A 24251-nucleotide genomic window follows, 5' to 3' on the forward strand; every position below is an offset into this window, starting at 1 on the left:
ATTTTCAAAATGTTATCAGCAGCTTTAAATAAAACACAGTATAATATACATTAATAGCAAATCAAAAGCCGAACAGCAGCTTCAGGACAAATATACTCGAGGTTTTGGCGCCCTCTGGTGGCCACTATACGAAGTACAGTCTGTGAACAAGGGGCAAATACAGGGTCTCTATACACCAAATACAGCTTTAAATGCATCACTCATCTTGCAAAACATTAAGTATGTTGAAAACACTGTGTAACCATTTTATTAGACTAGATGGACATGGCTGAAAATAGCAGCCAAGGTTCCATTTTACCAGCCTCTGTCCAGAGCTCTGTCCAGCAAGCAGCTCAGGCATTAGGTGAATATTGGTTTTCATAACGGGAATCTCTCAAAAGAGAAGTGCATCGTTACTGGTTATGATTTCATTCCCTCAGATACGTGGGGAATACAACGATATACCAGGTGAGGCCGAGTGAATCATGAGGTTTCCAGCTTCCACGACTCAAGGTTTTTGAAATAATCCTGTGCACGGTGGCGTTAAAATATCACATAAACGTTTTAAGGTACCTTCACCCGCAGCGGGTCGGCCGGCCGTCCTGCCGGTCCAGTCCGGAAACGGGACAGATTTACACGGGAAATTACTGTGGTCTGACGGAACTTGAGCTTACAAAAGGACGGGAAACTAACAACACTGTGTTTCTGTTTCAGGAGACATTTCAATAGGAGAACTTTTGAAACAAAAGCAGGGCCCAGTGGGGGAGAAGGTTCTGGTGGAGCTCCCTGTGGGCCTTTACTGTACCTTTTATGGGAACTGTTAAAACAGACAATACCTGGTACAGGTGTGCTGCATAAGGAGGCTGGACCGTGATGCAAATGAACTTCCGTTGGCTGTCAGAAAAGCGCGTGTCCAGCAGGTGGAGTCGGCGAGTATCGCTTGTCCTCCTCTCCCAAACCACAAATCACGGCAACATGAGTGGCAAACGCACTTTGCTGCGACTACACTTGCGCTTTGCAACAAAATGTCTGGAACGGAACTGGACACCTTGTTAAAAAGGGATCGACAGAGGGAGCGGTGATCGTGCAAGGCAGGCACCGCAGCGGTTGTAGCGGTCTACGCCGAGGACTCGGGTTCGAATCCTCCTGCTGCAGAACCCTTGAGCAAGGCACTTACCCTGAACTGCTACAGTAAACATTACCCAGCTGAGTAAAAGACTAAGTCTATTTGGAGTACAATTTCTGCTAAATAAATAAATGTTTATTTAAATAAAAAAATAAATAAAAAGTGTAAGCACTGCGTAGCCCGTGGCAACAGGTTGACTGTAAGGCTCGAGATACCGTGGTGTTGTGGTGTTACGAACCAAACGCCATGCAAGACGGTGCAGTCAGACCCACACCTACGGGAAGGGCGATATCTGAAAGAGAAGTCGGCGTTGAGCGACGGCTGCGGTCAGCGAACGAGCGGCGAACAGGGCATGGAGACGAGTCTCCGGCTGTGCCAATAACACCACCACATGTTGCCACAACACGGGGAAGGCTTTTATTGCAATGGTACAGATTCAACACGACAGAGTGAGGAGGAGGGAGAGCAGCTATATTGAACAAAAAAAAGAAAAAAGAAAAAAAAAAAAAGAGAAATAAAATAAAAAGCAAACCAAATGGCTCAATCCAAAAGGCCGTTCAGGAGAAAAGCAGCTTTTCCCTCAACGAGCACATCCGTCACACCCGCCACGCAACGGGAGCTACCGCGGCGGCAGCCTCCCCGAGCCAAGGCCGGGCATGACCGGGGACTCCGATGTGAGGAGCACGTGTTCTCCGTGTTACCGATGAACATCTATCTGTCAGTGATAAATACAGCCTTTATTTACAACAGAATATTACAGTATTTACAAATACACAGGAGATTATCCTCTTTCTGTCACACAGATGGCCACCGATCCCCAACCTCGGACGACCGAATCCGTTCAAGGGGACGTCCGATCGGCGGGGTACGGGTAGCGAACTGGCGGGCCTGCTGGGAACCGTCCTCCTGAGCAGTTCCCGTCGAGTCGGAGGGAGGGTCCGCGTTCGGGGCAGGGGACCTTAACTACTGAGTGAAATGGCACAAAGCAGAAGTGAACATCACGAGCGCTCTCGGGGCCGACGCGTGCCGCCGTCAGTGCTGCGGAAGCTATACGTCCTCAAATTAAAAGAGGTCTATTTCACTGTGGTTACTCTGAGAACAGAGGCACTGAAAAACAAGTCACGAAGGTACGGTCCTCCGTAAAAATACGTTCGTGTGGCGTGCAGCCGCCGCTTTGTACTCTCGCGGCAATCTCCCCCTACTTGCGCACGTCCCGCATTCCCTCTTAACTCAAAGCCCTTGGGAGCAGATGAAGAGGAATCGTAACTCATCGCTCCGCGGCACCGCTGCTCACAGGGCGCCCGACTCCACGCCTAGGGAGGGAATTTGCCTGGAATGAAAGGCTGCAATGAAACCGGACCATAATGCCGCAACACCGCACGTTTGTCCTCCCGCGTGCTGCTGCCGTACGGTACAAGGTGACCTTCGAACAGCCCGTCCCGGAGGTCGACGCCAACGCTCGACTCGGCGCCACAGCATCCCCCCGGAGAACGATCGCCCCTCCCGTAGGCGACGCTGCAGTTTGTTTCAAAGTACGCGTTTCGAAGGGCGCGTCCACCGTTGCGTACGGAGAGAGAAAGAGAAAACCGAGACATGACCTGTGACCTTCTACGTCACTTACGAAGCTGCATGCACAGCGATAGCTCTATAAAGCTGTGTGTATTTACAGCAGGTTATTTAGGTTAAGATGTAGCCCACCATACTGAGTACAGTTTTAAAACCACCCCTAAAAGCACAGGCCATAGGACGTACAGTTGTGCGCTAGTTTCACTTCAGTTGCAAGAATGTCTAAACGGAAACAGTGATATACAAAGGTGGAACGGATACAAAAGGAGATAGCATGTCTAGAAAATATGTGAAAACATTCAAGTACTGTAATTAGATTCATAATGCTGCCTCCCCAGAAGCGATTCCAGATAAATTTAGTGTGGCTACCGACAACGGTAAATGAAGCGGGAAAAAAAAAAAAAAAAAACTAACTAAAAAAATACAACATGTATAGATAACTTAGAATTATAAATAACACATTTAAATACAGGTTTGATTTGAGCATTATTATTTTCAATAGCGGTGCAGAAGATAATCTCGCTCGAGTGCAGACTTCCGTTTCATTTAGGTGGGGAGTCGGGTGAGAGAGAGAGAGAGTCCGTCTCTTCCGCGGGAGGGAACAATCGAGCGACCCGAGCCTTAACCGCCGCTTCCCGGGTCGCAAGCAGCCGGTGGTGAGCTGAGGTCCGGAGGCCTCGGGATCAGTGTGAACAGCGCAGACCTCCAGTGCTCTTACGCTCTTAGTCAACTGCAGGATGCCAATCAGCCACCGTTTTTTTTTTTTTTTTTTTTTTTTAAAAATCAATATTCGAAACACTCCGTCTCAAATCTTTAATCTTTTGCACGTGGCTGCTAAACTTTACACAGACATGCTCTACACGCCTGACGAACACGCTCAGAAAAACACCCAATACTGTATTTGCCAGTGGTTTCACAGCCTTTGTGTTAATGTTACGTTGGAATCCATGGGTGTGTGAGGCAAAGCCAAAACGGACCAGTGCGTGCGTATGTGTGTGCGGGGATATGTCAACGCTCCGTTTTCCCCTGACGCGTCACCCTCCTGCGGATCATCCTGCGCCTCTTCACGCTGCAGCCCGAGGCCTCGCACCCTCGCACCCCCGCAGCCTCCCCCTCACACATTCGACTCCACAAAGGGTCTCTTTGGTTTGATGGGGGACGTGGGGCCCTGCCTGGCGTCTTGCGAGAGCTGCCGGTACATGCTGTCCTGGTAGGCCTGGCTCACGGGCAGAGTCCGCGCCACCTTCACGTCGGGGTAGATGGGTGCCTGGCTCACACGCTCCAGGAGGTCCCCTCGCGAGCTGCCCACGCCCTTGCTCAGGGGGAACGCCTGCGGCGACAGGTAGTACTCATCCTCCAGGAGGTGCCCGTTGTGGGCATTGTTGGTCTTGTTGTAGTACGCGATGTTCCCTAGTGAAGTGGGGGGGCTGTAGGCTGGGCCCAGGCCCCCCTGCGGAGCAAGGCTCCCGGACGAGGCGGCGTTGCCAATGACCATGTCCAGGGAGGAGACCGCCCAGGGCCGCGCCGTCTGCTGCAGGTACTGCTGAGTCCGTGCCGTCTTGTCAATGACGCCCATGAAGGGGGTGGTGCGGGATCGGGGCGCCTCCACCTGGTAAGCTCCCATGGCTCTGCCGTCACCACCCTGCGGAGGGGAGACGGGCGAGAGGTCGTCGCAGTAGACCTCGTACGACGACTTGAGGGGGATCTCCATTTGCTGCACGGAGGCCGAGGACCGGAAGCCGGGGACTAAGTTGCTCGGGTAGCCTGCGGAAAGGCTGCTGGTAGAGGGGGAGAAGCGGAGGCTCACGCTTTGCGAGTGGATGAGGGGCCTGGGTGTCGGCCTGTGGGGCTTCAGTTCCGTGTTGTTGGCCCGGTGACCCAGCGGGGTGTTCTCGGGCGGTCCCAGCTGGCACTGGCCCAGGGCGGTCGGACGCTCCAGCTCTTGCTTGGACATGGGATAGTAGGCGGCGGACTGGCTGCGGCTAATCTGGGGAGTGTGGCCGAAGCGGCCGGCAGCGTGGTAGGCGGAGGAAGGCCGCAGGGGCAGCTCGTCTTTCACCAGGCTGGGCTCCGAGATCCCGGGCTGTCCGCCGTGTTGGCACAGGGCCCCGGAACTCAGGCTCGCCTGCACCTGTGTCATGGGCCGCCCGTCGAAGGAGGCCTGGTACATGAGCCGGCTCTCCACTTCCACCGGGGCGCCGGGGTAGCGGCCGCTCATGGAGTGCGCCATCTGGCTGTAGGCGCTGCTGCCCAGGATGGAGCCGGGATGCATGGCAGAACCGGGCTGGTTGGTGCGCACAATCTTGGCTTTGGCGGGCTGCAGCCTGAAGCCCAGCTGGGCCTGAGACACCTGAGAGGGCTGGGACTGCAAATGGAACGAGTGCTGGCTGCTCAGCTTGGCCACGGGCGCCTCCTGCTGGTAGCGCACTGGGGAGCCTGACTGAGAGCGATACAGGCCCATGCCCTCACTGGCGATGCTGCCCTGGTACTGGGGCACGCGGCGCAGCGGGGACGGCGGGGGGCTCTGGCAGTCCTTGCTCTGCGCCGGGGGGACAAAGTCATAGGTGGAGGCCTGGTGGACCGGGGATGTGTACAGGGGGCTCACCTGGAAGTGGGAGTTCTGATGCGTGGGAGACAGCTGGGGAGGAGACACGGAAGGGGGCGTGGGCTGGCGGTCGCTGAAGGCTTGGCCGGGTTGAGAGAGTCCGGAGACGTACGGCGCCTCGTCCGCAGGCGGGGAGGGAAACTGGTTCTGAATGGTGGGCAAGCCAGGGGGGTCCGAGCGTGGCTCCGGAAGGTGATCGACGGACACCTCCTCCACGTCCTCGTTCATGTAATACTCGTTTTCAAACAAGTCCTGCACGGGCTCCATCTCGTCTAGCCGCGGCTCGGGAGAAAGAACTGGGGGGTTTTCTTCGGGCGGGGGCGGGGAAGGGAGCAAGGAAGCGGGCGGTTCAGGCTCCTGCTGTTGCTGGGCAACCTGCTGGCACTCCTCCTCCACTCGCAGCAGGAGACGCTGGATCTCCCGGTTGTTGGGGCACTGCTTGATGGCTTCATTCAGGTCCTCCAGGGCTGCGGGGAACTGTCTGCGGTGACAGGAAGTTGAACGGGACCACGGACCAAGAAGAGGACAAGAGGATGAGTGACAGAAAGAGGAGAGGAGAGGGGAGGGGAGGGGAGGGGACAGTTGAGAAAGACATAAAAAAAACAAATCAGCAGGTGAAGAGATAAGGTGACACATACTGGCAATGTTGAACAGGAAGAAGAGACAGCAAGAACAGAAACAAACAGTAAAGCACCTACATCAGAAACCTCCAGCCTGAGGCTCACACTAGAAGCTAAAGTGGAATGAAGAGACTGACTACCCAGTGTGAAGCATCCCATAATATGTGCTGCTTTCAAAAGAAATGTATGATTTTTTTTTTTTTTTTTTTACGCTGACTATGTCAATGTTCACATCTCATTTCATTCATGTTCAAGTTTTACTAGACTAACAAAAAACAGAGCAGGTCTTCAGAAAGGAAAGGGCCTGTAGTGCTTTCACACTGAACATTTTCTAGAAGAGTGAAACACAAGAACATAAGGCATGGTGGGGGTTTGGGGTGAGCCCTGAAATACATGTTAAAACTCCAACGAATCAACAGATGGGTGTCGAGTGATAAATATTAAAATAATGATTCGAAACAATAAACACGGAGAGAAAGAAGAATCACAGTGCATGTGCAACACGATTTATGGGGTATGATGGGTTTTCGGTTAAAAAACAAAAATGGGGTTTTATGAAAAAGTGGGCTGGTGAAGCGACACCTGGTGAAGCTGCGGTAAAAGCCTAGAACAAAGGTCAAATTATGCATTTTGGGGGTGGGGCTGGCTGTGCGTGATGCCCCCTTGTCCACATGTGCTCTGGAAAATGGCTTTGTGTGCCTGCGCTAGGGGGCCCCGCTGCCTGCCTCTCTGTCCCTCTCCGGTTACCTGCTGCTCCGCTTGGCGCGGGCCCTGGCGTAATAGGCCTCGTATGATTTTGGTTTCAACTCTAGCGCCTTGGTGGCAAACTCCTCAGCCATTCCAAAGTCCTGGAAACGACAACAGGGCCGACAGTCATACAGCGGGTCAACGTGGTCTCAGAAAAACGGGTCAGTGGCACAACCTCACGCACAAACAAGGGCACGACACGCACGCACGCACGCACGCACGTATATTCGACAGCGGTGCCCTGGGGACACGTGACCACAAACCCCACCAGCGACGAACACATAAAAACATATATGCACACAGACAGACAGGTGTCTCACTGCATCTCAAACTAACATGAAGTTAGAGTATTTCACAAAACTAGAGACTCTTTCAAAGTGATCAGTACACTCTTAATATGATGATTATTATTATTATTATAACTGGAGGTACAGCAGCAGCTGGTGGACAGAGTTCATTATACGTGCACATGTACAGATAATTTGCTTAAAACATACTGGTTAAACGTACATATTTTACTTGTTTATTTTGCGCGCACACACACGCACGCACACACGCACGCACACAATGTAGGGGAAACACAGTGGATGGCTGGAGCACTGACGTTGCGCTACTGGACACGGACAGGTGAGATCCACGCCGACACAAACGTCCAATCAAATGGTACTGGAGACTGCTCAAACCACGTGCGTTTGAAGCAGAGCAACACATCTACGGCCAAAGAAAAAGGTCCACGAAACAACACACAAATGGACGAACAGACACAAGGGTTGCAGAGAGGAGGAATGCCACACATCTTTCGGATTGTTCAGTCTGTCCCTGGGCTGGACACTAGTGTCACCATGAGTTTTACAACCCACCAGAACCCACAGTTATCATGAAAGCGAACAGAAACTAAACAGGTTAGGGAATGAGATGTAGGGGTAAGGAAAAGCACGGTCTTGGCAATGAGTCACTGTTGAAAATCAAGGTTCTTGAAAGCAAGTTTTGTCCCTTTAATCGGAAATACTTTTATCCTGGGGGTAAAAGTCGCTCGGCCCTCAGTTATCACAAATCCAAACCTCTGAATATGGAAAACACTAGAAAACGACTCAAATTCCAATAAATTCTTGTCCATTTTACGGTCATTTTTGAGTAGTCAAAAGGTACATTTTAAAAAAAAAAAAAAGGGACCTTCTTGGAACTTAAACTACTTCCTTAACCATCATAGTACATTGTATCTTATGAGAATAAATCAAGTGTCTCATTTTACAAATTCTGTATGCTACACAAGTTTGCTTTTGGCCTTGCCAGATATGCTGTAAAGGCCTATGAAAAGATAAGAAATCATGGAAAAATTCTATCAATCGGTGTATTTATTAGGTCCGGCAAATCCGTGTTTCGAAATGCCGCGCCACCTGCTCTCACGGAGGTAAAACTGACCGTTTACCTGTCTCTAGCACGTAACCCTACTCGTGGACTCCCCACTCAAGAAGCTCCCTTCAGTGAGCACACACCCCAGGGCCCGAACCCAGGGCCACACTGCCTCTGCGGTACAGGTGTGGGGGGGGGGGGAGCAGTCGCAGCGGCCGCTGGCTCAGCCCGAGGCCGGCGATGTTCACTTACGTTCATTTTCCTGCGGCAGCGAGACAGATTGAGCAGCAGGGCCACCTTGAGTTCGCGGAAAGTCCTGAGGTCGTCGCTGAAGCCCTCGCGTGGGAACTTCTTCAAAGCGTACTGGTAACGCTGCGCCGCCTCCTTCACCTTCCCCTTCTGGCGCACACCGACACACAGCGTTACACGCAGCACACGTACAATCAAAGCCCACATCCGCTTGAGCATTCTCGTGAACATTTTGTGAAAACTTCTACATGTGCTTATACTTCCAGGGGGTGATGAAAACCAAACATGCTGTGAGAATATGACAATAATAAAGGCAGCATGGAACACATGAATTGGCACATTAAGGAAAGGTACTTATTGCCCTGAATCATCACCTCTGGTAGTTGGCTCAGCGGTCGGCAACGCCCTCCCGTAGCTGCTGGAGCACTTTAAACAGAGCGAGTGCGAGAGAGTCCCGCTCCTGTCAGCGGTTGTCCGCTTTAAATAGGAGAGCGAGTCTGCACATTACAAACAGCACAACTCGCTCTGTGGCGGAGAAGAAACAGCTCGATAAACCCAAAGGAAGAGCTGACGGAGAGGCCGACTACCCCAGTTCGCCGTGCCATCTGTCGCACGGCACAGCTGACGGGTACCGGTCCGGGCTACAGAGCCCGCTCTCCCTTGGGAATGAGCATTGGTGCCGATGACAGCGAAGCCTTCTCCTATAATTCATCATTTACATCAGGAATTTCAGTAATATCGTTCTTATCCACAAACAACTAACTTTCCCCTTACGGCAGCCTGTACCGAGGGACTGCGGAAGATGGACGAAAGTTACACGAAGGAATGTTACACACAACGGTCGTGGTGAAACAACTTGTCAGGCGCCGAGGGACAAAAATGGACCATGGACAGATCTGCACGCATCCTCTCAACCGCCCCTTTGCTACTCCTGCGGTTACATAACCTTGTGTCGGTATTCCTGCTTGCCATCAAACACAAAATGCATTTTCCTCGTATTTGATACCTTAAAAGGCAACTTCCTTCGGGGTAAATGAAGTTTCTGCCCGTCTATCAAAGCTCTACAGTAACATTAATCTGAAATTCTACTCGAGACTGAGCCGTGACTGCGGTCAATGACCTAACAGTAGGTGGTGGTACTGCGTGCCACAGCACGCCCCTCCCATCTGTGCGGTTATACCACGTTCCAGCACACAGAAGTGCCCACCTTGTAGTAGCTGTCCCCTTCCTCAATCAGCTTGCTTAGAAGGATAATCATGATGTCAGGCTTGGACGTGGCCATTGCCCAGGTAGCTGGACCTGCGGGGTACAAGATGTATCATGGGTAGAACAATGAAGAGTGCAACAGGACAGGTTGAGAATGTTCCAGACAGTACTGAGAGAGAACATACCCCAGAGAAGAGGTCCACAGCAGACAAGGGGGAGGTAAAGAAGAGCACACTCGAGCGTACAGTAGACAACCCAGGGGGCTATTAATCCTTAAAAGGTAAGCATCGGAGGCCGCACTCATGTGGGAGAGATTGTGTAGGAGAGTTTCTCTTCAATTTAGCAGTGTGTACGAGCACTTATAAAGTTTATACTTGTGGCCTAGACACACTCCAGCGCTGGTGCTCAGCGACTCACGCCTTTTAACACCAATGAGAACGTTGCCCTTGGACTGAGCTGCAACCGGAGCTCCCGTGAAAGTGTAAATCGGCCGGGCGCGATTGCGTAAGCACGCAGACGACGGTCACTAAATGGGTCACAAATACTTTCAGACCTTAGTGCTCATTTCATTTTAAAAATAATTGCAAAAAGATACTGCTAGAGAACAGCAAGGGACCAAGTAGACATACAACCTGCATACACCTCAAGGGTGCTCCTAAAATATGGCTTGGAAAAGCAGCTCCAGCATCAGCCCGAGAGTCGCCATTTATTACACAATCCTCGAAGAGTTTCTCTGTGGCAGAACTGTGTATTAAACAGACAAATTACATCACCTCATGTGAAATACACCACAACACAGTGATCAGTTTGACTCGTGGACAAGAAGTCAGCTACAATCAATTAACATTCCCCTGACACCTCTACTGCTTCTACTGTTGCGGTGCAGAGATGCAGGCAAAAGGGGGTGCAAAGTTACTTATTTAACCTGTATTTTAACACAAAAGGTCAGTGGAGTCATAGTCAACTATGTGACCAGACAGGGTCACGATGGCACACAGCCACACAGGTGATAGATCAGGGGAAGGAAACCCCAAGTTACCATAGTGAGAACATATACATGCTGAGTGTGGGACTGGATTTAAACCCACAACCCGGGAACTGAGAAGTAGTGACGCCTCATGCTGAGCCACCAGGCTGCCTATGTAGCAGTGGATTGTGGGAGGTGCTCCTATTTGTCTCTCAGCCAGAGTAAGCGCTCTCCTGGCCACCTCTTGTCTCGCTTGGCCCCCAGAAGTGTTGGCAAGGCCCTCAGATAGTAGCTTAGGACAAAGAGCATGTGAAGCCTCCTCCTGTTGAAGAACGGGTAGGTGGTCCACAGAGCATGCTGGGAGAAGCAGGTCTGATGAGCGGCCAAGAGACACATGATGTGTCGCTGCACACATACCCTTACCCCAAGTCACTAGGCCATGCAGGGCTTCAGTATTCAGCAAAGTCATGGCAGGTTTTGACATGGAAGACTACCAAACTGTCCAGGACTGGTAATTCGATTAGATTTTCATAGTCGCATTTAGCAGAAAAGTACATTTTGAAGGTCGTAGTAGTAGAATTGTTATGACAGGCGGACAACAATTTTCAGGGACAGGTAAAACCAATAAACAGGTAAACAGTAAACCAAAGTTAAAATATTCAGAAATTCGATGCGATGATTCCCAGTCTGACGTCAGTAACTCTCACACCTGCAATTTTGATCCAAAATTGTTTTCTTGCAAGAAAGCACCCAAATCGTCAAAAAATAGTGAAATGCTCATTACTATCTTACTGTTTGGGTGATTTATGTTGGAGCCTTTTATATAAAGATGCTTCATCTCATGTGACACCCTGATTGACCCGCTTTGATTACAAGCATATTTTAAACCTGAATATTTACTTCTTTCTCGCTTACCCTATATGTCCTGAAACTGGCCGAAATTTACTGGGACGGTTACAATGCAAAATGAGCCCTGCATGGAATACTGAAATTCAGAAAAGTCGACCTGCAGGTTTAACCTCCTCACATAGGTTCCTACTCGATCTCCAAGGTCTGGACTGCTTTTGATCATTTGCTTCCTGTTCCCTTACGCTGTCCTACTGCTCTCTATTCTGTGCCACTACTATTGGACCATTCCCCTCAGGATGTTTAAGGGAAGAAAGTCCTTCAGCAGCATCAAGAGACAAACACACTCGCTCCTGCACGAGGCGGCGAGAATTGCCAAGACAGAACAAACTGAAAAAGATTCTGATCGCATGTACAGTCCAAGTGACGCTAATGCTGGTGAGGTCGGGGAGGGGGGTATTTAAAAAAAAAAAAAAAAAAAAGCCACACAAAACTTCTGGAACATACATGTCAGTCATGTGAACAACAGAAAATGAAAGTCAAGATGTAGAGAAAAAAACTAAATATGTATAGAGGAGAAATAGTGTGCAGGTCGTTTCGTCTGGTCAGTTATCGACATGCCTTTGGCCTTTTTGGTCAACAGTCCACAGTTACGACCTGGTGAGGATGCGGTGAGGGATCAGTGGTCTGCGTTGACCTCCACATGTTCCAGTGCTCCAAGGTGTGAATGGTTACAGTTGGTTGGCGTGAGGCCAGTGAAGTGGATCGACGGCGAAAAGGTTCAAAAGACAGGTACTATGTGGGGGATCAACACCTTCACAAGGTTTGGTGCCAATACCTGGAAAGGGGGGTTGGGCGCTGCGGACTCGTCAGTTTTCGGGAGAAGTATGTGTTTGTTTGCTAAGCTGGCCTGCCGTGACGAAGCAGCGAAACACAGAAAAGAGAGAGCGGGTGGTCAAAAGGCGTGGTGACGAGGGCTGACCGCGGCCTTCGCTTTACCTCGGGGCCGACTGGGCAGCGTCTGGCATCCTGGGACCGGACAGGGAGGTGGGATCAGAAACATGGGCCGGAGTCATGAAAATGCAAGTGATATTTGGGAATTTGTGGCAAGGGCATAGAGAAAGCAAAAAGGGGGGGGAGGAAAAAAATAATAAAAAAAAAGGAGACACTCAGAAAAATGGGGTGTGTGGATGTGGCAGGGAGAGAGATCAAGAGGGACAAAGAGGAATGAGAAAAAAACAAGAAGAAGCAGCTATGAGAAGCCAGACTAAGCTGGTCAACAAAGGAGAAGGAGAAAAAAAAAAAGAAAAAAGCAACAGCCAGCAACCGGTTGCTTCCAAAAAAACTGCTGAGAGGAGATAAGAAGAGGAAGTAACAGTGAAAAAGCACACAGATAAGAGCCATGAGCAGCCAAGAGCAGCAATACAGCAGAGCCGAAGCATAGACTTGATGGGGAAGGGGCTAAGGATAGGGCTTTGTACCCTTGTACAAGCAGACACGAGGTGGAGGTAGGGCTGTTGGGCGGAGCTCCATGGGGAGCCCATTCTGCTCGACCAAATGTACAGTAAGCAGGAGACAATATAGGTGGGTGGAGCTCGTTCTACCTGCGAACTGAGAGATCCCACCTGTCGGACTGGGCTTCGACAGCCTGAACCACTAAAACTCTACGGCATCTGAATCGCTGGCTCTTCTTTGAAAGATCTGTTGACTATAAATAATCACAGTCTGTATTAACTTTCCAGGTTTCCCTAAGAGCTTGAATGTAAGCCAACAGAAGTTCAAAAGGTACATCAGCCATCCACAAAGCTAGCCATTCCTCACAGGAGCTCAAGTGTTTCCCTGCTCTAGAACTACAAATTCATGCTGTTTTCCTTGCGTGAGCTGGGGGCTCTTCTTTCGCTGAGACGTACATCGCTTTGGAAAAAAGTGTCTGCTAAATGAATTAATGTAAATGTGAAATGTAATGGGCATATGTGTGAGACAGTGGCGCACGTACGGTGCGCCGTGTGTTTCTTGTGGACTCGGCAGCCACCTTCGGGCCATGGTTGGTCATTAGGCAGTCCGTCCTACCTATTTTGGCCCCTTTCTTCAGCAGAGCGACCACTACTGAGGTGTTGTGGCACCCCACTGCCCGGTCCAAGGGACGCATACCGCTGAGGTCAACGTGCTCAATCAGGGCCCCATGGTCCACCAGGAACTGGACCTTGAGAGATCAACCACAGAGGGAAGAGAAAGTGGCAGAAGACCCACAGCGAGAAAAAGTTTCATACATCACATCAGGATCATCCTCATTAAACATACCTTGATTTATCCAGTTGCTCTGATGACAGTTTTGTCTCAAGCGGCCTACAGTTTTTCCCACTTATGCAGTCAGGTACATTATAGGAGTATTTAAGCAGAGCATCTTTCTTAAAATAACCCCAGGAGATTTCATCCACAATGCTTAAGGTTACAAGTTTTTGCATTGATTAAGTTGGCAGGTAGAAAATACACCCTGGCGTTAAAAAGCACGCCAAGGTCACTCACCACCTCGGCGTCTCCGTAGAACGCGGCCAGGTCCAGCGCCGTGCGACCGTTCTTGTCCGCATGGTCGGTCGCAGCGCCCCTTTCCACCAAAGAGCGCACAACAGGCAGGTGTCCCTTCAAACATGCCCAGCTTAAGGCCGTCAGCCCCTCCTTGTCCATTAGGGTAAGGGAGGCACCTGAAGAGGAGAACAACAGGGCCGGGTGTCATGGTAACCAGTGTTCATTACAACAGATACAGCGGTCAGCGATATCACTGGCAGCTTGATACCGTGAAACAGCACGTGTTTACTGCGCAATTCTGGTGGGACGCGATCAGTTCAGAAACCATTCCGATTTCCCATAAGCACTGTTGGCCCTCACCTTGTGTCAGCAGGAACTCGGCAGTTCCCAGGTGTCCCTCGGATGCAGCTATCATCAGGGGAGTGCGGCCCTGGTTATCTGCCATGTTGACATCTGCCCCGTGGGTTAGCAGGAGGTCTACAATCTGCAGGGGTTCAGGAAGAACGGCATGTAGTTACGGGATGGTGGTCAGAGTACTTTTGACGAAGGATTCAAAATCATAATGCCTTTGAAAAATAATTAACAAAATACTATGGGTGAGTTAAAAGAAGGAAAAAAAGAATGCACCAATTATTCAAGCGCGCGGGTGGAGCCGAGTGCCGGCTGCTTGCCCACCTGCCAGTGTCCCTGGCGGACGGCGCTGAAGAGTGGGACGATTCCCCGGCGGTTGGGCTGGCCCACAGCGGCCCCCTGCTCCAGCAGCAGACGACACACATCCAACTTCCCTCGTCCTGCCGCTGCTGTCAGGGCTACATTGGACGCAGGGTACAATCAGAGCACAGCACAGCAAAGGTCACATGGACAGGTAGTCCAACTGCAGAAGAGGACAGAGCCGCTTAGCCAACATGAATGTACTTCTCACTATTTCCTGGAGTAACATGAATACTCGGTAAGTCATAATATTAGCTCATGAGGCCTAATCAAGTCATCTATTCTGGTATAAATGAAGACAAGAGTATGAAAGTCTGACAGCGGGGATGACACCTCTGAGCTTACATACTCCTGCAATCCCTCATCGCGTCACTTGAGATCCTACAATGTGGACAAACCCTCATCCTGCTAGAAATCCCTCCAAGAGATCTTGACAACTGTAGAGGCACCAGAGCAGGAAGTGCTGAGATTTTGCTAATCTCTTCCTAACAGGAAATGGCTGATGCCTGTAACACATCATGCTTCTGCAACCAACGCGTACAGCAATATCTCTAAATATTTCCTGGTGTGTTCTTCTGGGAACTTTCCTTTTCTACCAGCCAGATGTACGATGTTAAGACAACATAAGATTTTCGTTGGCAACTACAGTAATAGTGTTCTCATTTAAATTAGTAGAATATTAATGAATGATGACCAGTGGTTTCAGGACGACACTTCCTCTTTTCTGCGTACAGAATGCAAAGGTAATGATCCAGGGATTAGTAAGTAATTCAACCACGCAGATTTCTATTGCAGAGGAGAGACGTGCAACAACAAAGGGAGCGGTTGGAGTCAGAGAGCTGTCGGATGTGCCGGCTAAGAAACAGTAGAAACAATCCAGTCATCTGACACTGGAGAGAGACCGTTTCCATTTCTGTGTGTTCCAGTCTACTTTCTGCAGCGCCACCAGGGTCGCTGACCTCGGAGGCCAGGCTTAGAGGTTGTAGGCTCTCGTACGGCCTGCGACCACTGGTGTATTTCATACCTGTCTCCCCCCAAAGCGTGTCAAAGTTGTTGATCTGCGCACGTTCTTCCTCAGCCTCGTCCTTCTCCGGTAAATCCAGCAAATATGACACAATCTGGGCAGAAGACGGGTGAAAACTTTACAGCGGGCCAAGGATTCGAAGCGAACACACTCAAAACATTAAGACGGCAGCCTTTACATCCAGTGGTGTGGGAGAACTGGTTCCCGATAACCTCAGTAATAACTTCACCCTTAACATTTTGCTGAACATATATTTTTGGGATTCTGTTATACTGTTATTCTGAGGGGGTAAATTCCTGCACGTAGGATGCGGGGTGGTAAAAGGTGGGTGCAGGTAGTGTGCATTACATAGACAAAGCCCTCAGCAACAAGAGAGTATTAAACTGGTGTAAATGAGATTCTTTCAGGTAACATCTATGAAGAAGTATTATGTAACAAATATCTCCTAAATCTAAGTGTCCATGTCTCATGACTGGGTCTCCGAAGAACTGGGTTTCAACACCACCAGCAGGATAATCCAACAGATGCAACCTGGCTGTCTCATGACTGAAGGCTTTGAGCAGCATTACCATCTTTACCGTCCCCAAGAGATCTCATGTCAGCGATTACAGGAACAAGCCTGACGCCCACCTCAGCAAAGCCCATGCTGGCCGCAGCGACGAGGGCCTGCTGGACAGCGTGACTCTTGCTGACCCCCTGCGGAGGCCCACCCAAGGTCCAGTCGCACTGCAGGAGGAATTTCAGCACCTCCAGGTGGCCCTTCAGGGCTGCATGTACCAGGGCGCACTGACCATTCCTGTCCAGGTGGTCCACCTGCAAGTGTGCAGCACGTGGTACGGAAACACGGGTAGGTACAGACATGTAAACAGACACGTAAACAGGCACACACACATGCAGACGCGTAACAACGTATAGAGGCAGTGCTGCCACTGCCATGCTAAATACTGATTTTTCACACTGTAAAGCAACCAGCTGAACACAAGCCTGCCTGAAAACACCCCTATTTTCTGCAGCAATCTGACACCCAACACAGAAAGAGAGCAGGAAAATGCTACTATAGGTAAATGTTATAAATGCCATTATCAGTCAGAAAGCCTCTATACTTGATCAAATAAAATCTATGTACAAAACGCTAAAACCTGGGAATAACAGGCTAGAGACAAGACAACATCTGCCTTGGTGATCAAATATTTATTGTTCCAAATCTTATATCCTGGGCATACAGCAAAGTGTTTCTTGAGTAAAGAGAAGGACTGAAACGCAGGAGAACAACAATTACCTTGACTTTCCTCTGGCACAGGACAGTTACTATGGGCAGGTGTCCCGCAGCGGCAGCGTAGCCCAGCGGCGTGAGACCGCTCTCGGACGCTCCGTCGACAGCAGCCCCAAACTCGAGCAGCAGGGCCACCGTATCAGTGTAGCCCAGGTGTGCATGCACACATAGGATGGGCGCGTTGTTCAGCACTTCCGTGCGGTAGTTCACATTAGCGCCTCCGAGGATCAGCAGCCGACTCACCTGTGGATCAGCGGGAGATAGAGTGGCAAAAACAAAATAAATAAATTGAATCTTAACCTTAGTCTTCTGCTGTACATCTGCACTTAAGCCAAACTGGTAAAGTAAAAATACTCTATGTCATTGTAAGCTTCTCTGTGTAAACGCATCAAGTAAACATCAAAAATAAGAGCAAAAAGTGTGATGGCAACAATGAGGAAGGTAAACTATGGGTAAGAACCTACAAATTTAAAAGAACTGCAGGGAATGCAAAACTATCTATATCGTATTTTACGGATTTCAACTAGGCACTGGAATTTTTCAGTTCATCACACAAGAATAAAACCATTGTTAAAACATATAGTACTCCGTCCAGTCTCGAATAGAAGAAAATAATATGAATATTACCGTCATCATCATTATTATTATTATAATAAGAATAAAATTTGCCCATAAACAGAGCAGCACCTTAATGTTTGGGGTGTAGAGGTTGCGCAGTGATGCTAGGGCAGTGGAAAGTCCTTCCGTGCTGTAGGAAATCCACAACCCCTGCAGGATGGATGATGAAACCCCAACCTTCTTGCTGAGGCCCTGCAGGCAAAGGATTGTGGAACAGAGCAAGGGCAGTCAGACGATCGAAAACCGATGCAACGGGATGCAGGAGCTGCAGCAGCAGACACGCAAAGCTCGGTAGTTCTTGGATCTGGTGCACGTGAAGCTCTGAGCTCCTTACTTTGAAGATGTGTGCTTTCAAGATGTGGTGGCCCAGCTCGATGGTCTGCTGTCGGTTCAGCTTGCCTTCCTGCCGTGAGAACCAGAAGGCCAGGAGGGTGTGCCCATTCCTTTAGTGAGGGACAATGAGAAAGACAAGTAAGGACATCCACAGTCTTCTCCAAACAGCAAACAGTAGCCGGTGAATCATCCTTGGAAAAGCGGAAAAGTAACTCCAAGATGGAAGATGAACACTATAACACGACTGTCAAACCGACTTATTTTCAATTTGCTTTCTACTTTTCCATTGCACAATTCCATCCAAAATGCTCTCTCACTAAACCTACAGGGTTTAAAGAAAAAAAAAAAAAGACAAATTCCAACCCAGGCTTCCGTGGCTCACCGAGGATCACAGAGGAACTTGGTCTTCTCACCCTCCTCCCTCCAGATGAGCCACTCCCGAAACGAGGGGTGCACAAACATCCGGGTGCCGTCGCGCCGCTTGACGAGGAAAACGGATAGGTTGTCCATGCGTTGCTGAAAGTCCTCCCAGCCAAGGGTGCCCCGCACCGACCCGGCGTTCACAGCCTGGTGGATCTGCTCATCCGTCAGCGGGTGCAGCGAGGCCACGGCCACGTTGAGCAACGGCAGTGCCCGCTCGAAGGACGACTGTGTCGGGAAGCGCATGTTGCACTGCAGCAGGTAGACCTCAGCCAGGTTCACGGGCACCACCTTATAGCTGGAGCTCTTCAGCACCAGGTAGCCCTTCTCAATCAGATCGAGGGTCAGCTTAAGGTACAGGTAGGACCCGCGGCTGAGGGCTTTCAAGTGAGCACTCAGCTTGCCGAACGTGGTGCTGTCCATCTTTCCATTGAGCGAGATGTTGTTCTGGATTTCCGGGCTGCTGTGGATACGGTGCAGGATGTAGCCCTGCAGGTCCTGGTCGATGGCCTCGTTCTCCTCCAGTTGGTCCAGTGAAATGCAGTGGAAGGGGAGCTGCTTGGTGATCTCCTACAGGTGGAAAGCCCATAAGATGGGACCCAAAGGAACATACGTGAGGACACAGGAAACAGAAGAGAGCGTAGTGGGAGCAGAACAAATGTTACTGACAACAGCCGATATTGAAGAGATTTTCATTAAGTCTAGATGACTGACAGAAAAGTTTTCCAAAGCACTAAAAACATCCCTGTTGTTGCATTTCTGACACATGAAGTGCCTTTCAGTGTAAATTGGCTGCAAACGCAACACAAGAGGTGTTATCCCTGTTCTTGGGTGGGCATACCTGTAGAGAGGTCCTCACAGTGACCACCAGCTTCAGCCAGGGCGGGAATCTGTCGATGGTTTTGTTCAGAAAAGACACAATAGTGTCGCCGTAGTCTGGTTTGTGAAACTCTGCCTCGTTCAGTCCATCAATCAGAATGATGAGATCCTCCTCCGTAGTGATCTTTTTCTCTGAAACACGGAAGAGAAGAAGACTGTCACACAAAAGCACGAGTAAGCACAGAATTCAGTACTGAGTTTATCATCAACAACATAAAATTTTGTCTAATGCGTAAGTGTGATTAACAGGGTTCACGTACTCCTAGGCTTAACACAGTCGGGACTGGAAGTCTGTTAATAATTAGTTTTGTTCATAATTCCAAAAACACTTTTACCACTAAGACACAATAAAAGCTTAACAAAGCAGTTCCTCAATTTATTCATGGGCTGAGTTCTGTGAAAGTCTGATATATAGCAATAATAAATGGAAAAATCCTCTGAAAGAGTTCTTTCTTAAACATAAATTTCCATTAACCTTGAGCTACATTAGAACTAATATAAAAGTAGAGGGAAAAAAAGGAGGAGGAGAGAAAAAAAAAAAAAAAAAAAAAAAAAACATTCAATGCTGGCATTCGACTGATGCATGCCATAAACATTTTCATAATTTTTCATCAATCTCCAACACTCTCAAACAAAACGCATGAGATGTAAACACTGTGGAAGTGAGTTGAATCACTGTGATTGTGTTTGGGTGCTCCACTGCCATCTGACGGGTGAACAAGTCAAAACCGAGTGTCATTTTCTCTTCATCAAAAATTTCAGAAAAGAATTAAATGAGCAATTACACAGAAAATGCTGTTTCACTGAAAATGTATAATTTAACAGTTCCTAACATGGGCAGCAGGGACAGACGACTCAGGAGTTGTTTTCGTACGTCTGAGCAAATAGACCTGCTATACACACTATGTAAATGGATGGAAGTTTCAAAAGCTGAGTCAGTCAGTGAGTGTGCCCTGTAAAGGATTGTCTCCCTGAGCGAGGGTACTCTGCCTCACGCCCTACACTTCCTGAATAGGTTCTCAATGACCACAACCCTTTACTGGAGAGGTCGTTACTGATGAAGGGTGAATGAACGAACGAACAAACGAACGAATGGAGTCACTAAGTGTGTGGAGCTACTCCCGACAGCCAAATCATTGCACCTCACTACTGCATTTGATGAGTGGGCTCATGTGGTGTTAGAAACATCACGGACAAACTCCGACCTTTGTGGAGAGCATCCAGGGGATCCAGCACCCCTCTCCTGAAAGAGGCTAGGGGGTCCTGCACACAAGAGCGCAGGCTGAGCACGCTCTGTAGATGGGGCTCCTTCAGCAGCTGCTCCCGGTAGGCCAGGAGCTGCGGTGACCGGCACAGCAGCGCCGCCACGTTGTGCACAAACTCCGGAACCAGGCAGGTGTAAGCGTTGTCCGCCTGGCAATAGTGGTACGCCACCACCTGGGGGCGACAGAGCGGACGGCATGAGAACGGGAAGGAGAGTCGAGCACAATGGAGGAGAACACTTAATGGCGACGGCCGACGCAAACGGGCACTTTCCTCTCGGTGAAACTCCGTTAATTCCAAGTACGAATCTGGGCAGAATCCAGGTGGGCTCATGTCACTCGTGTCAGAGCGCGAGTGAGAAAGGGCGTTGTAGTTAGGACCATAGCATTGTTAGATAACAGAAAGGTTAAGCGTTAATAACGGAGCCGTCGTGCCGTTTCAAAGCTCCAAGGGACGAGCAATGCGGACACGAAGAACTCGACACCGAGCCGAAAAGCAGAAGGAAAAGGCGAGAAGTCCCAGGTGTGACATCTGGCTACGCTTACACATAGTAATACGTGTACTGAATGTGTGAAAACAATAAGATGCGTTTTTAATTAAATGCTCCGGGACAGCTAGCTCAAACAATGGGAGACTGAGAAAAATATTAAATGGGTCATTATTTATGCATTGTGTCAAAAACAAATGCAAGTCAGGCTGAAAATTGCTTTCTGGCAATATAAATACCACGGTATTGTTCAAGCACAGGGGCTGCAAGGTTGTTTCACAGCTGCAGGGTCACAGATTCAAATTCTGCGTGTTGCGTGTTCACCTCGTGCTGATGAGCCGATTGTGACGCGTGACCGGGGGAGATGGAAAAGGAGCGGCAGGACAAGGGTACGGATAAAGAGGTGCCGCACCTGGGACGCGAGCCTCCTCATGATCTCCTCTTGGCGCTTCCTCATCTCAGGTGTGCCGGGACAGCTGCCTCTACCTAGGGTTCCAGGGGCCGGCTGGGCCTGGCTGAGAGGGAGGCCTTCTGTATCTGGGGAGTGGGAGATCAGCAGGGTATCAGCTACAGATATCCAAATTCACAGAGGCACGATGCCTATGGTGGACACTGCTGATGAAGTGGAACGAATTAAAGACCCGGCCATACTTAGCATCATTTGTAATTAAATATACCTTACTCATTTCAATAATCTTAATAGACTATTTCAGATTTCTGACTAAAGCAGAACTGGTCGCAGTGGCGGTATAGTGGCACAGCGAGTAACGCTGCTGTCTCACAGTGCCTGGGTGGTGCGAAAAGACACGGGTTCGATCCCCGCTCAGTCTGCGTGGAGTTTGCATGTTCTCCCTGTGTCTATGTGGCTTTCCTCCAAGTGCTCTGGTTTCCTCCCACGGTCCAAAGACATGCTGTTTGGGTGGATTGGTGATTCTAAGTCACCCATAATGTGTGAGTAACAGAAAGTGTTTGTTTCACTGGTACATGGATGAGTGACCCATTGTAAGTAGTGTATCTAGCAGTGTAAGTCACTTTGGGTGAATAAAGGGTGTGGGCTGATAACACTACATGGAGTTAATTTGGAGAAAAGCATCTGCTGAATGAAGTAATGCAAACGTATTATGTACGCAAAACGCAAAATGTTCCCAATACAAGTACAGCAGGTAAAAAAAACTTTAACTGAATGTATCTGCACTGAACACGGAACTCACGTTTGGGCGAGGCGTGGGGGCTGTCCGAGGCAATCTGACGCATTCGGATGCCGTGGCAGCTGAGAGCCACTAGGCGGGACACAATGGCAGTCTTGCCGAAGCCAATGTTTCCCACAACCACCACCCCACGGTTGGTGCTGGAGTTGGAGCTGCGCAGCTGGGTGTCGATCTCCTGGAAAAGCCAGTTGCGGCCAGTGAAGATGGAGTCCGTGGTGATGCTGGGCACCTCGAAGAGCAGCGGCTTGAGCGAGATGTCCGGGAGGCGGTAGGGGGTGAACCGCACTGGTGGGGTTCAAAGAATGGTGGAGGAAGGGTCACAAAACCACAAACTATCTTCAACAAGACCTGATTATTACTCCTACAACCTTGCGCTTATGCTCATTATTACTGAATTACTATAAATGGAATTGTTGTCGTTCCGAAAGTGAAAAACATAGAAGAATTCAATATATATGTAAAGAGATAAAAACAAAATATCCTTTTAAATATCCTGCAATGGTATTAGAGCTATATATTCCAGTGGCAGGTAAGATATGGTATCTGTAACTTGGGGGGCGGGGGGCTGTCTGGAATCCTTGAATCTAAAATAAGACGGATGTGTACGATAAATTATCAAACGACATGGACAACTTGGTATGCTGCATTTGTGCGTGCTTGTGTGTGTGTGTGTGTGTGTGTGTGTGTGTGTGTGTATATATATATATATATATATCTGTATAAGCAACATATACAGCTGCTTTTCTGTGGAGATGTGAGAGCAGAAGAGCTGTGGAGCAGAAGAGCTGTGGACTGCAGTAACTCTTGCACCAATGGGCTGAATAATAAGTACATTTTTCCATACATTTTGCCCTCCTCAGCAGAACACATCAGCAGCGATCATGTCTGGAATCCACCATGAAAAATACATCCAAAGGATGAATGTTCTCTGTAAGAGCCCAAAAAGCTCAGTAGCACACATTGTGAAAGATGAGAATATAAGATATGCATCAATAACTGGGATGTCTGATCCCTCAAAGCTGTCCTGCTACTGGGGCTTTGGGTCCTGAATCCAAAGGTAGAAATACCGATGCATTGTGGGAGCAGGTGAACAGTGTGCAAAAGGTGTAAAAGTGAGTGAGTGAGTGCGGTGTGTGTGAGAAAGAGCTGGCTGGGGGAACTGCTCCCATTACAAAAAAGAGGCCTGCTTGGAAAGCAAAACAGTGGTCATTTGTGTATGTTAATAGTACTGGAGCCCTACTGACCAATTTTTTTTTCTCTTTTCCACAAACTACTTGCCCAATGAGGGCTGTGGTGGTCTGGAACCTCTCTTGGTGGGGTAAAGGACAGGATGACTGGCTGAATTACAACAATAATAAAACCAGCGGCATGTACGAACTGGCCCGGCTCAGGCACAGAGTGCCTACGGTCACGATTCGGCACGGACCGAGCCGCTCGTTGGGGTTCTGCCTCCGTAAAAACTCAACGTTTGTCTCCGCAACCAAGGAGCGCTATGGAGTGCAAAGCACACAGACTGCAGCTGGGCTCTTGCTTCTCTTCCACATGACAGATGGGCCTCCAACTATGGGCCTGTTTGCTGCCCGTGGCAAACCAGGATCAACCTGGGTGCAGAAACCGGGCTCCTTTTAAAGCGAGCCGTTCACGTGAACTTAGCACACAGCTGTTTGATTTTCTGCTTCACAAACAAAGCCCCGTAACACAAGTGGGGTTGTCTCGCACCGAGCTCTTTGTGTACTGTGTTTCGGCAATGGTCCATAAGGGCCTCCCTTCAGCCCTTCCCTCAGTAACATGGCGCAGAGAGAAGAAGAGAGGAGAAGTTAAGAAGCTGCCAGCTAGGAACACCGATTATAAAGGGGCACGTTCAGGTCTGTGGGGTAAGAGCCGTCTCTCCACACGGGGTATTACCTCGGACGTCCTGCCCGGCCCGCCCCGCCCCCATGGCCTGCCGAGGCATTCGCAGGGAGGTGCGTAAGGGGGTGTGTCTCTGTTCATCCAGGTACGCCAGGTCCTCAAGGTGAGCAGAGCTTGTGGCTGTGGATGGAAAGGTATACCACCTCAGCTTAGCCTGTTTGTCGGGCTGAAAACACCGCGCACTCAGCATGGCGTTTCTTCCAGTCCCCTCCCATGACAACGCCTGCCCAGGCAAGTAAGCGTTTACCACTTTTCCTGTTTCGCTGCTTTACGCAGAATGATGATGGACACTCCAAAGTAACTCTTCACTAGAAGCCACTGCTTTCGACATTCA

The 24251-nt window shown here is 49.5% G+C and overlaps 1 protein-coding gene across 4 annotated transcripts in view; it reads right to left on the minus strand.

Moving 5' to 3' along the window:
• Positions 1–1394: 1394 nt before the first annotated feature.
• The window catches only part of LOC108941576 (protein TANC2-like), a 151684-nt gene continuing 128827 nt past the window's right edge, over positions 1395–24251 (minus strand). For all 4 annotated transcript variants that reach the window (XM_029254272.1, XM_029254273.1, XM_029254270.1 and 1 more), the window contains 19 exons: positions 23912–24037; positions 22010–22291; positions 21211–21335; positions 20254–20485; positions 19011–19180; positions 18132–18739; positions 17751–17859; positions 17486–17608; positions 16805–17041; positions 16156–16338; positions 15526–15619; positions 14466–14599; positions 14151–14274; positions 13791–13966; positions 13335–13467; positions 9453–9544; positions 8249–8395; positions 6644–6744; positions 1395–5757 (listed from right to left, as the gene is read on the minus strand). In XM_029254272.1, coding sequence (XP_029110105.1) covers positions 3786–5757; positions 6644–6744; positions 8249–8395; positions 9453–9544; positions 13335–13467; positions 13791–13966; positions 14151–14274; positions 14466–14599; positions 15526–15619; positions 16156–16338; positions 16805–17041; positions 17486–17608; positions 17751–17859; positions 18132–18739; positions 19011–19180; positions 20254–20485; positions 21211–21335; positions 22010–22291; positions 23912–24037 — 5168 coding nt within the window. In that variant the 3' untranslated portion in view covers positions 1395–3785. The remainder of the gene's footprint in view (positions 5758–6643; positions 6745–8248; positions 8396–9452; positions 9545–13334; positions 13468–13790; positions 13967–14150; positions 14275–14465; positions 14600–15525; positions 15620–16155; positions 16339–16804; positions 17042–17485; positions 17609–17750; positions 17860–18131; positions 18740–19010; positions 19181–20253; positions 20486–21210; positions 21336–22009; positions 22292–23911; positions 24038–24251) is intronic.

Source organism: Scleropages formosus, chromosome 8, assembly GCF_900964775.1.
Source record: "Scleropages formosus chromosome 8, fSclFor1.1, whole genome shotgun sequence".
NCBI classification, from domain to species: Eukaryota; Metazoa; Chordata; class Actinopteri; order Osteoglossiformes; family Osteoglossidae; genus Scleropages; species Scleropages formosus.